At 33.3% G+C, this 14,014-nt stretch overlaps 1 protein-coding gene across 1 annotated transcript; it reads right to left on the minus strand.

The window, feature by feature from the left end:
• Positions 1-3,359: 3,359 nt before the first annotated feature.
• LOC110628299 (probable xyloglucan glycosyltransferase 6) lies at positions 3,360-11,850 on the minus strand. Its single transcript, XM_021774906.2, has 5 exons — positions 11,038-11,850; positions 9,050-9,358; positions 7,652-7,942; positions 7,452-7,565; positions 3,360-4,609 (listed from the first exon to the last, which is right to left on the minus strand). The coding sequence occupies exons 1-5, from the start codon at positions 11,710-11,712 to the stop codon at positions 3,974-3,976; spliced, it is 2,025 nt and encodes a 674-aa protein (XP_021630598.1). The 5' UTR covers positions 11,713-11,850; the 3' UTR covers positions 3,360-3,973.
• Positions 11,851-14,014: the final 2,164 nt, after the last annotated feature.

A 14,014-nucleotide genomic window follows, 5' to 3' on the forward strand; every position in this document is an offset into this window, starting at 1 on the left:
CATACTCCTCTATCCAATCTAGCCATCTTAATACCATCTCTCCCATCACTCCTACTCAAGTAAAAGGCACCCCTTCATATCCCATGTCCACTAAAGCAGTATCAAAAAGCCAATCCTGAAACTCTCTAGAACCACTGGCATTATAAGTACGATACCCATATTGTTCCTCCATAGAGACCACAGCATTAAAATCTCCCAATACCACCCACTCCTCATCCATATTCAAACAAGAAAGTCTAAGGTCCTCCCATAACAAGCGTCTAAGGCCAGTGTTGGGACTCCCATATACAAAGCTAACAATCTAAGGAGAACCCCAAGTAGGCTTGATTCTGCAATTAATAAATTGAGGATGAGTGTTTAGCACTTCCAACTCAAATCCATTGTTGTTCCAGCAAACCCAAATACCTCCACTGAAACCAAAAGCCTCAACTCTGAGCCAATGTTCAAACTCCAAGTCTTTACAAATTTTATCAGCTTGGGATCCAGAAACACGAGTCTCCAATAAGGCTATCACATCAATTTTATAAAGCCTTCTATATTCATTAACAGCCCTTCTAAAATTTGGCGAAACCGTCCCTTGACAATTCCAAGAAGAAATAATCATTAAAAAAAATAATAAAGGAAAAGGGTAAAAAGCACCATATACCCATGAGATATCTTAGTTTCAAAAGGAGAAAAACTAAGAGAAATCAAATACTTATAAGGTCATCCACAGGACCCTCCACATCTCTATTCCTTTCCGCCTGATCAATACCCAGATTAACTGAGATCGATGCTCCTAATAATGCAGTATCCATCTCCATAGTATTATGCTCTATTATACCAACATTATCCGGTGCAGAAGGATGAGGGAATTGAGGGTCTTTATGATTATCCACAGACACAACAGGATTCTCTAAATTTGCAAGACCTACTCTACCATCCTTCTGAGCAACCACCCATTTATGAACCTCATCCGACCCTCTACTACCCCTGACCACCACATGTTCTTTCTCGGCAGCTGCCTGTCTTGACATAGCAGGTCTCACACTAAAAGACCCAGGTGTTGTCCCTGAAGCACAAGGAATCGCTTCCTTACCACTAATACTCACTGGTTTCGCTCTTGGAACAGGAGGGCTAGTTCTATTACCACTATGAGTTTTCAGCGTAGTAGCAGGAATATTCTTAGGCCCATAATTTCTTTCACCTGGACCCCTTTCCCTTTCGACCTAGCAGTATGCGTTGTTCTGTAGCCCCATGCACTTGATCAGCCCCTTTCTCATTAACCACCACATCTTCCTCTACAACCTCATTCAAAGTCTGAAATCGATTCCCATTCTTATCCGACAAATCTTTCTTCCTGGAATCTCGTTGTTTGGCATTATCTTGATTATTTTGTTGCCTTCCTTGCCCCTTAGGATTACGCTTTCTTTCCTTCCACACCATCATCCATTAATTATAAATAATTTAGCTCTCATGCAATCGTATACATCTCAGTGCAGCTTAATTAATGTAATTTTATAATTCTAAACATTTCATGTGCAATTTTCTTTATTATCAATACTTAAATGCTTTTCTCGAGCTAATATAATAAAATATTTATAACATAATTTTTATAATAAATAATATTTTATATTTTAGTACACCTATATTTTATAGGCAGATTTTCATATTAGTACAAGAAACAAAAATTATAACTAATTTATGTTTAAAAGATTAAATTATTATAATTTAATGATAAATTTAATAAAAAATTATTTTTTAATAAAATAAAATTTTAAAAATTAAACTGATTCTTAAAAAAAGACTAAATTATAGGTTTTAATAATGTTTAAGAACTACACTATAAATTATCCGAATATATAACAGGCTGAAATTCTTAAGTATTATTATTCTAGGAAGCCTTCTGAGACTAGAGCAAGAGTCGTCCAAGAATTCTTCAAAATATTTGGTTGCTTTGAGAAGCTATGCACCACCTAACCAGAACCCAAATTGCCTTCGTTTATAAGTTGCATTCCATTCGAGGAGAATCTTGGAGAAGTTATGATATATATATATATAAAACCAATACGCTCAAATATTCAAAATCATAATAAGTTTAATAAGTATATTCACCTATAATCGATATAAAATTTTAAAAAATTAATTTATAAAACATGCTCAAAATGTATGTCATATTTAAAATATTTATTTTTATTTTTTCAATATATATACAACATATAAAATATTTGTGATGACCGCTGTATTTCACTCTCCCGGATCAAGGCCAGTTCTACGATGACAGCCCATGACCCGAAGACTTCTAAGTCTCTCGCGTGAGCCAGGTCCAGCCCGCTCAGTTTTAAGACCGGACCCTATGTAGATTTCTAAATCAGACCGGTCCTACCTTTTCCGGCCCAATGATCAGACCTCCTTTAAGCTCAGCCTTAATCTCCTCTCCCAGCCCAGTCCAAAAGAAGGAATATGGCCAGCCCACCCGCCAGGTGGGTCCCCCAGCATGTGTGCCAGAGGAAAATTAAATAGCCGTTACGTATGTAACAGAGATCTGATACTCTCGTACGTCCGTATCAGTATGGCAGAGATAGGTGGCCCAATGAAAGTAAGGCCGCTACACATCACTGACAGGCAGAGGAAAGGAATAAAAGGAGAAAAACACTATCTTCTCATACTAAACTTACAAAACGCTTTGTAAACCATATTTTTCTGGATCTCAGATTATCAATTTGTTCTTTCAATAGAATATTATCGTGTCTCCCGCTTACAAGCACAGTTAATTCATCTTTTTCTTCTTCTTCTTCGTATTTTTGAAAAAAATTATCATCTCTCACCTTTGACTCTTTGACCAAACGGTTTAAATGGACGGTAGGATTACGAATTTGGACGGAAGAGAAAGTGAGGGACTTAAGTGTTGGTTCGCCAAAATAGAGGGATAGAAGTGTTAATTACGTTAAACCTAAGGGACTAAAAAATAATTTTCCCTTTAAAATACGATTTATTTTAATGATTCAATATGATGCAATTAAATTTTTTTCATATTGAATTTTAATAGAGAATTCAACATATATTGCATTAAGTCTACCAAATACTACATGTAATGCTGATAGAAAACTTTTTGTCCATCCTTGTCTTATAAATTTTGAAAATAATTTGACATTACTTTATTTTTTCTCCAGTATTAAAAACAAATGGAATTAAACTTTGTCGTCACGAATAATACAACAGTAATCAAATCAGGGTGTTGGTAGTACACAACTTTTATCCCTTTCAATGACAAAACTTACCTAAACCTAATTTGTTATGAATTCAAAACAGAAATGTGAAATTTCTATATAATTTTTATATAAGAGAACCACGTATTTGTATTTTAAATTCATCCCATCTCAATCAATTACTGCTCCTTTGCAAAAGACTACATTCAATTTTCTTTCTTCCGCTTGAACAATACCTTTTACCATTTGGTAACATTTTCTTTCCTTCCCATCAGACCAAATCTAAACAAATGCACGAACATCAATGTAGGTTGACAAATATAGGAACGTTCTATAACTTTAGGGCTTTACAATGCCCCTAAACTATCTGTGGAACACCAAAGTTTAAAGAATGACAAATTAACATATTCAATGATATAATAGTGCCTTTAACCCTTTAAATTCCATGTGGAAATCAATCAATCAATCAATGCTCGGCACCAATTTCGGACATTTCTCTCACATCCACCAAACATTCGGACACAACTTGAACTAACCAACATTGACTGACCATATTGATTCAATGGTCTTTCTCCTTCACCCAGTTCGTGAATAAACAGCACAAACGAATCAAATTTTGCTTCAATTCAGAGCTGATAACCAATGAACAAGTTCCAAGGACGAGGGCTCTACTTTACAAATTTTGGTATGTATATAAAGGAGTCATTGTCACTATGGTGAATGCATATACTCCAAATCCCTCCACAGAGCTTTCGACAATAATATTAGAATGTTGGAACCTTGTATTAACTAACCTGTTCTCCAATCAAATCAAGACCAACGACTAGGAAACTGATCCCTTGAAACAGTAGGAAGTAGAAGTGAATTCCTTGAGCAGACAACAAGCTTCTCACTGCTGCAGTTAACAGTATGAATGCCAGAGCAAGTTCCTTCCTGTATAATCGATTCTTTCTCTTTTTCACTGATTTCTTGTGCTCTAGCTTGTTCAGCTCATTCAAACCTGAATCTGAGGAAGACCTGAGGATGCTACCAGTTTGGACTAGTGGATCTGATTCCTTTTCAACAAAAGCAACTAAATCTGCCTCTGAAGATCTCCCTAACTTCTTTGTAACTATCCATTCGTAAGAACTTCCAAATCGAAATAATCCTGATATCATGGCATTGAATTTGGTGACAGACATGGTGTTTTCAAATAAAAGGTAGGGAACTATAAATGGGAAAGATCGAGGTGCTGGAAGTATATTCAAGATAGACATGATCCCAGGGACATAACAAACAACCCAGGCTGGTAACTGAGCTTCTGGTAGGAACATGCTAAGCGGTAGGATGATGCAGAAGAGAGTGAAAGAATAAAAAGGTAGGATAAGCTTCCGTAGCAGGAAGAAAAGAAATATCAGATTTGCTTTCTTGCCCAAGCTCACCTGGAAGTTTCAAGGGAAAAAAAAAAGTATATCAAGACAAATGTCAAGCACACTAAAAGGCTGACCAATTAATGTTTGAAATGAAGTCAAAACACCATGATAATCAACTATGAAGGAAAAAGAGATTAATACAATTTGTTTGTATGACAGAGTCATATATTATTATTGTCCCTTTCCAAACACAGGTACCTTGGGAATTTATATTCTTGGAAAAATAGCCCAATATTCTTTAATGTTTTACTATATGCTCTGGTAATTTAAAAGTTGGCAATAAGCCATTTTTCCGTTTTATTTGTGATAAACCTAGACACCAATCCTCATTTCAATTTTCTACTTTGTCCTGAAATCATGCACAAATGAGATGGCCTCTTAATTAGGTAACGAAGTATTCTATGAATCTCTGGTCCATAAAAGGTATAAATTTTGCCCATGATACCTTTATTTAGTGTGTTGTTGGAACTCTGTATCTAAATTTTTTAATTTGCAACACAAAACCTTTTTAACTTTAATTGAATTAACAAAAGCCCTTCTAAATCATTATAGCTAGTTTACCAATTTAAAAAAAAAAAAATGCATAATTATCTTTGAAAGAATTTTGAAAATTCCTTTAATATCCTTGAATAAAATTATTATTTCTCTCTCTCTTAATCCATACCTTTCTCTCTCCCAGATCCCTTCATTTTCCTCCACTTCCACCCTCACTTCCTGATTATCCTGTTTTTCTCACATGCCAGTCACTTCTCCATTTTTCTCATTGCTCTTGTTGCTTACTTTTTGGTGCCTTTTTGTCATAGCAAAAGCTAAGTTTAGAACAAAACCAATGAGAAAAATTATTGTGTGTGTTAATAAATTAATAAATAGTTAGCTCCTCAAGGGAAAAAAAAATAAAGTGGCCAATAATTTGGGAGGATGAAGGATCAAAACAACCTATCTTTGTAAGGAAAAAGGGAAAATAAGTTTTATCTTTAAGCCAACATGAAGCAAAACTATTTATTTGGAGTTTGCAAATCATGAACAAGATTTTGTAAATTGAAGCAATCAAGTCTTGCAGCTCTTTCTCTTCCCATAGCTAATTGTATCATTTAATATCTTGTAGTTCATTTCTCCCCTTGCACTTCTGCCCCTAAGTTTATCCACACTTGATCTTGATCCAGATTAAAACCAAAAAAGTTTCATTAAAAAATCTCATACACTAGTATTAGTGTTGCACTTTTGAATTCCTTTCCAACAGATAACTTGATTGGGGGTGGAGAAGAAACAAAATTGATGTGGACGTGTTGATAGGAGAGACGAGGCAGTGGAATGGGAGGAAAATGAAAGGATGAGAGAAGAAGGAACATATGAGAGAGAGGGATTTTTCATATGGGTAATTTTAAAATTTTCTATTAAACAATATGACAAATTAGATTTTTGAACAGGTCAACAAGCTATAATGGGTCAAAGGGTTTTTTTTTTTTTGGCTAATACAACAAATTAAAGTTTAAGGTATACTGTTACAATGTCTAAAGTTGTAGGAGCTTTTAGATATTTCTTCTGCTCATGGTAATTCAATTTAGTACTTAATTTGTTAGAGAAACTGTACCAAAGTATAATTTAGCTTCAATAAGATCAATGGAGGCAAAGTCCAGTCAGAACTCCGACATTGCAATCTAATAACAACTATCCTAAATTCAAAAGATGCAAAAATGGATCATTCCTCCCCCCCCAAAAAAGAAAAAAAAATCTCTCTTTTCTCCTCTTCCAATTTGTGCATTAGGCAGATTGTCAGAGAGATGCCTCATCAGAATTCTGCTAACTATTAACCGAGATATGCCACAATGACCCTATTCAAACTAAATGTGAATGTAAATGTTTTTTGGTTTGCATACCACACTTAACTTTGAGAGACAAGTTGAACGCTATGGCTGAAGTAATCTTAGCAACTCATATTACAATCTCATTTACTACAGCCAAGTTCTTACTCCACAGTTATAAACAAAGATGATAAGATGGGTAGGACAATGCATTATGGTAAACAAAATGTAGAAGTGTTGGATCATAGACTTCCTATCTTGTTTTAACTTCAGAAGAGACTTCACTCTACAATTATATGGATGAATAATCAATGTTCACATTAGGACATACAAAGACCAGAGAGTAGATCAGTTGAATAGGAAATTGTAAGGTCTAGCATGATGTATATCCAAATATAGGATTAAGGCATCAAAATATAGTTATGACCCACTACTCTAAGAGCAATATTTAAGATTATTCAGAAGGTCCACTTTCTCATTGGGCATACTGAATTACAGTTTGAATCCTAATAATCCAAATAATAGAAATCATTAAACAAATATATAAATGTGGTCCACAATTAATTATAACTGAAATTCTCCACAACATTAGAGCATTAGCACCACCATATACAAACTCTTCTTTTCAATTTGAATGTTCAGATAAATGCTTTTGGTGCTTTATGCTCTTTCAAAAGAATTGATTTAGCCTCTTGGAAGGAGTTATCATACCTTTCTATAGAATCTCAAGGTGACATTCTACTAGTCGTAATTTCATAAAATTAAGCAACTGCATAACACTTTATTCATTACCTCCAAGTGATGTATGTTCAGAACTCTAACCCAAATTCTCTGTCACATTAGAGCATCAGAACTTCCAGTATACAAACTACTTCATTAATTTTGAATGTTCAGATAAATGTTTCTTGATGCTTTATGCTTTGTTAAATGAATTAATTATTGTACTTAGCCTCACGGCCGTCATATACTTTTCTATAGTATCTCAAGGTGATATTCTACTATAATCTTCTAATTTCATAGAACTAAGCAACTGTGTAGAAGTTCATTACCTTTGAGCGAAGTATGTCAAGGAAGCACAAGCGGAACAACTGCATTGGGCCTGAATGCCAGCGATGCTGCTGTTTCTTGTATGCCTCATAGGACTCTGGAAGTTCACAAAGGCACTGAAAAAATAGGATTGAATTAGTTTCACCACTCTTCCTGAAAAATTTACTTAGAGACTCCACAAATGGTGAATACCAGTACACACCTTAACATCATTCAGATATATAAACTTCCATCCACAAAGGTGAGCACGAACAGCAATATCCATGTCTTCAACAGTTGTCCGTTCCATCCAACCACCACAGTCCTCAAGGGCTTTAGTCCTCCACACACCCGCAGTTCCATTAAAACCAAAGAAGTTTATGAAGACACCATTGACTTGCTGCTCAACCTCAAAGTGAAATGATAAGTTTATGTTCTGCAGTCTGGTAAGCAAGTTCTCATCCTTGTTTACAAAGGCCCACCTTGTTTGGACCAATGCTAGGTCATCATTCCCCTTCACAAATGAAAAAGGAAACAATTTCTCATCAGAAAAAATAAAATAGCAGTGGACTGGATCCAAACTTAAAAACCACCTCCCTCTCTTTCCCCACCACTCACAAAAAAAAATCCCTCTTTCTTTCCATGTGCAATGTTAAGCTGATGAAATGGGTACAGGGTTAGAAGCTTTATAATCCACTTGGAATATGTTGCCTCTTGGACAAGAAATGAAGCACCAGCATACTGATCATAAATTCTCTCTTATAATGGATATTTATATTGGCCAATCAGATTTAAAGTGAAAAGACGAGCCCAAATCATGTGAAGTACCATAATTGTGTATAAATAAACAAAGGCTCATAGTTTACCATACCCTTTCCCTATTTGCAAATACAGCTAATGATATTTTGGTGCTTCATATTTTTCAATGAAACATTTCCTTTACCTGATAAATTTGATGCAAAATAGAAAAGCATGTTTGAGAAATGAAGGTGGAAGCAGGGGCTATCTTGTGTAAAACTGACATCATAGCTAAATGCGCTTGTAACATGCATACAAGTGATCACAGGTCACTGTTCACACCAAAATTGCATAGAGGTCCGATTGGCTACTTCAATATGCTGGTTGTAAACCACCAAAGCACCATCTTCCGTCCTTTGAGTTTGAATTATTATTACAATATCATTTTTCAATTACAAAGAGGGTCGCTTTGTACGGCAGTAAAATTACTCCATCTATGACCTAGAGATCATTGCTCTGAGGCAAGAAAGCAGCCTCTCTGCAAAGCGAGGGTAAAACTGCATACAATCAACCCTCCCTAAAGCCAACAAATGTAGGATGTTTCATGCACTGGGTCACCTTTTTTCATGATCACAGTTATCAAAGTTGATCATTCTAGGAATGCACAATGGTTACTCTATAAATGCACCAACTTCAGATGTCTTATGCAAAACATTTATTGAGAGGCTCCAGTTTGTGCACATCAAAACAAAAACCAATTAACTCTATTTTCAGCCAAATTAATGCACTCGTAAAATATAACTCCTTCAAGTCTACACATGCTACAAGTTTTAATCCTTGAACAGGCTCAAACCAAAAGAATCTCATATGGATATGAAGCTACCTTGAAGTAAGGAACAGTTTTCTTCAAGAAATCAGATCCTGGCTGAAAATCTGCATCAAATATTGCCACAAATTCATAATCTTTTATGTAATCACAGTTCATTGCAGATTTGAGGTTGCCTGCCTTGTAGCCTGTGCGTATAAGACGGTGCCTATACAATATGTGCACGCCCCTTTGTTGCCATTTGTGCACTTCTGCCTTGATAAGGAGTTGGACGTCTAACTCATCAGAATCATCCAATACCTGTATAAGCATCCTCCCCTTAGGCCAGTCCTGGATGCAAACTGCGGCAATAGATTGTTGGTAAACCTGTATGGCACCCGACCAGTGTTAATAATTGCAGGGGCCAAGGAGTGAGGTGATAACGGTAAAATTAATATAAATGCAATGTTCCATGGTGAAGCTCAAAAAGGAATTACCTTGAGCATTTTAAAAGAGAGAGAGAGAGATTAAGAAATATTCTCAACTAAATGTTTGATCACATTTTTTCATTTTTATTTATTTCTTTATGTATGGATTCTTCTTGCTTAGCAGGTATCGTATCTGCTAAGAAACATAATAATCCAATCAACCTTAGAAACAAAGCTAATTTGCTAACCACTCCTTCCTTTTATGAAGAATTACTTTCACAAGAAAAAAAAATGCAAGAAGAGACGCAAAAAGCACTCATCAGAGTCGCACAATAATTAACAGTCTAACATATAAAGTGCTGAATACAACACAGAAGTGTCAGGAAATTTATAATGACATTGTTATAATGTTTACAATTAGCACATCGGAAAGGATTTGCTAAGAACAAAAATCAACTTTCTATTGTTCGTAAGAAAATAACTTGCGCATGGAAAAATGTTTCTAAGAAAATGATTCATGAGAACATGAATAATTTTCTATTATTTGGTTACAACACTTAAAATCAGTTGGAAATATTTTATGGACTTTGGGTTATATTAAAAAAATTTCCTTCAATACATGAAATTAAATATATTTAGACATATAAAAACTTGTATTTTTCTGTTTACTACTGAATATGACAAAAAATAGTAAATTCTTCCTGTAGCAAATAATAATTGTTAAACTTTTGGGTATGTCATATGTGTTTATATGCTCCCTTGTTGGTTCCTCCCAGCTTGCAATGATTTGTTCAGATTCTCCTTTTCAAAAATAGGAAATCATTGTCCTAGAAGTTGGCAGAAAATGAAGTTTTCCCTTTAAACAGGAAATATTTTCCAATGATCAATTTTACAAGCACCCCAAATGCTGGAAAATTTTTTGTCTTTTGAAAACCATTTTCTGCGAAACAAACAACCCTAAATGACAAATGCTGCCACCATCAGGTCTTCAAGTCAGCAACTCATATTTGAAACACAGTATCTCAACGGAAGAAACAGGCAAAGAACAAGCAAAGCAACTTGAACTAACATTAAAATCACTACAAGTTCATTACAAAAACCTAGCTACTTCCTGCAACTTTAAATAGCTAATTAAATTACACGACCTTATCTATGACCCACTAACTCAAATCTGTTTCATGCTCTAGAGCAAATCACTAATTCCCCAAGAAAGAAAAAAAATAAAGAAAGGCTAAGAAATAAAAATAGATTTGAATCAATAGCATGCATGTACTAAAACAATGCTGCCTTTTAATTTACATTAAATGCTAAACACTAGCCTACACTGATCCTAAGAGGAAAGCTAAACGAGGGTACCACATAAATTTCCTAATTATGCCGATGACTTAAGATTTCTCAACAAAAACGCGTTACATCAAAAACATTTTGATCAACTTAGCATATATGACACAAAACAAATTTCTAGTTAAAACTCTACTTTATCAAAAAAACAAAAGATCTCCTTAATGCACTCCTGCTTTAAATAATAATAATAATAAGAAGAAGAAGAAGAAGAAGAAGAAGAATGCACTAACAAAACAAAGCCACTAATTGCAATTAAGTTAAAAACAAGGGGATTAGAAGCCTACATCTGCTTACCTCCCTCTCATTGCACATAGGAATCTGCACCAACACCATGGGATACTCCTCCACACTCTCTCCATCCACGTTTCCGTACTCCACTGCCGCTACCGGCTTCAATTTCCTAACCTTGATCCAAAAACACCCCAACAACAAAAACGCACGATCCACCGACTGTATCAAGAACAAAACGACGCACACATTGGTCAAGCTCTGCAGCGGCGGCGCTAAGTAATTCGCTCTGATTTCCAACCACGTAGCGTACACCCTCTCCACCATAGCCTCGGCGGACTCCACCGACGGCGGGCTGAAATGCCATCCTTTAAAATACGCAACTAACTCAAAGCAGAGTAACAGAACGACCAGAATCAAGAACACTCTAATGACTTTATACAGGCGCGAGGAGGAGGAATCAGAGAGTGAATCGGAGCTAGCTATCCTGCGATTTGCAGTACGGAGGAAATAAAACAAGGTGTTGGTGAACCAAGCGAGGGAGCTAGCGAGTTGCTGGAATTTGAGAAGCCAGAGCCAGGAGAGCTGGCGGGCGCTACGAGTATGGCCTTTGTCAACAGTGGTATCAGGTGTGGTGGGGCTGCGGATCTCGACGGTGAGCAAACCGTTGTCGGATTGGTCTAGAAACTGGCGTTGTTTGTTCCACCATTCTTGAAACTCGTAGTTTTGCGCAGGACTCATAGAAATGAAAGAGCACCGCTAACGATTTTTTTTTTTTTTTGGCTCCTCAGATCTCTCTGCGCGTGGTTTGCTTGGGCGATGAGTGTGTGATAGGGAGGGAAGACAGGGCCGGGCTAAATTTAGCAAGTGTCTTAACCAAAATTTCCTTATTGCCTTTTCTTGTTCGCCTTTCTATCTACAGCTATATTTTTTCCATGCCGTTGAGCTCTTCTCTTTTCACCGTCCGATGAAATTGTGTACTGTTGTGTATGCTGTGGGCGACTGCAACGAATCATTATTATTATATTATCGTAATAATAATATTATCGTAATAGAAAAAAATAATTATAAAAATATTTTATATTTTATAATTCTATTACATACTTTAAAAACAATTAATTTAATTTTATATTTTTAAAATTTTTATTAATTACATCAATATCTTAAAATAATAGTTAATTTATTAATAGAAATATCGCATTTTTTTAAAATAAAAATATAATATTATTATCATATTATTATACTATTAGCACATATTATATTATGAGATATTTATAGATATATAATTTTTACGTTTATAAAATAATTATTAAAATTAATAAAAGTATAATTGATAATTTTATAAGATAAAAATATTAAATTTTATTTTTTAGTTTAAATTTATTCATAAATTATTATTAAAATATCAAATAAAATTAAATAAATTAAAAATTAAAAAAATAGATAAATGATAATTTTATTTGATTTTTTAATAATAAATTCAAACTAAAAAATAAAATTTAATATTTTAATATTATTTTATAATTTAAGGTTAAATTTTACTTTTTAATTAATTGTATACGTGACATATTTACATGATATTTTCATTAATAATATAATAAAAAATTAGTATTTTTTTAATGAATGAGTGTAATTAGTGAAAAATTTTAAAATATAAAATTAAATTGATTATTTTTAAAATATAAGTAAAATAATAAATAATAATCAAATATATTTTTTTTATAATTATTTTATATTATATTACAATGATGTATTAATAATATCGCGATAATATAATAATAATATGATATTTTTATTAATGGGTTAATAAATCATTTTTAAAAATTTAGAAATATAAGTTTAAATTAATTATTTTGAAAATATATAATAAAATTAAAAAAGAAATGGTAAAGTATTGGATTATTAACTCTTTTAATAATTATAAACTTAGTAATATTTTAAAATCACCATCTAAATTATCGTAAGAATAAATTAATTAAAATTGGAAATATCTAGCTTAATAAAAAATAATCCAGAAAAAAGATAATATATTTTCGATGTATTAATTAAAATTAATATGTTAATTATAAGATTAAATATAAAATAAAATATATTTTAAATATAAATTAAAACTATAATGTGAAAGAAGCGATGTTCCATGTCTAATCAGGGTGGGGGCTCCTTGTTCCCTTTGCTGAGCTCCCAGGCTGATCCAGGAAGCTCTAGGAAGATCCATTGGTGTAAGATCTAGTGGCTAACTTTCATCAATCATCATTAAAATCTTAAATTTCCCACTTTTTTGAAATGAGCTTTAATGCTTTAATTTATCCATATTTTACTAAATTTAATTAAATTTTACTATTTATTTAAAATTAATTAAAAATTTTAACTAAAACTCAACTTAATCTATAAATTTCACTTGCTTATTTTATTTAAGTTTTTTTTTTAACCTTACTATGTCTGATGTAAATATAAATATTGTTTTATATTAATCATTTGTTTGACATGATTTATTTTTATAATAAAAAAAATTAATAAATTTTAATAAAATTATATTTGATTTTAATAATAGAATATCCGGTTGGCCAAAGGGGACAAGAAGAAATTTGACAGAAAACCATAATAATTAAGTTTCCTTAAATAGTAACTATGCGATTGTGAAGCATTGGTATTAGGTTTGTGGAGATAAAAGCAGGAAAGAGTTTCAGCAAGGCCATGCTGTCCAGAATGAAGACGAATGGGCCCAATTATGATAATGGTGGACTTGTTTGTTTTGTTTACCAGAATCCATAATTAGACAGTGGGCCCTTCTGATATTTTCTATCTTGTAAGAAGGCCCCATAGGCCATAACATTGTTGGGCAGGCACTCAGTCCATTTTATACAATAACTAATATTAGTTAATATTAGTTAATATTAGTTATATGTCGGTAAATGTATTCATAATTTTTTATATAAAATAATTTTTTAAATAATTATTGATATTATAAATATTAAAAAATATAAGCATTAATATAAAATTTTAATTAATTCAAACTCTTTTGAACATTAAAATAAACAGTAAT

This window comes from Manihot esculenta, chromosome 12, assembly GCF_001659605.2.
Source record: "Manihot esculenta cultivar AM560-2 chromosome 12, M.esculenta_v8, whole genome shotgun sequence".
NCBI classification, from domain to species: Eukaryota; Viridiplantae; Streptophyta; class Magnoliopsida; order Malpighiales; family Euphorbiaceae; genus Manihot; species Manihot esculenta.

What these genes read in the sequence shown, in the direction of transcription:
- LOC110628299 (XM_021774906.2), bottom strand. Translation starts at nt 11,712, where the DNA reads ATGAGTCCTGCGCAAAACTACGAGTTTCAAGAATGGTGGAACAAACAA. An exon ending in TATATCTGAATGATGTTAAG is followed by an intron (nt 7,566 to 7,651) that starts GTGTGTACTGGT and finishes CTATTTTTTCAG; the next exon opens with TGCCTTTGTGAACTTCCAGA. An exon ending in TTGACATACTTCGCTCAAAG is followed by an intron (nt 4,610 to 7,451) that starts GTAATGAACTTC and finishes TGAAACTTCCAG; the next exon opens with GTGAGCTTGGGCAAGAAAGC.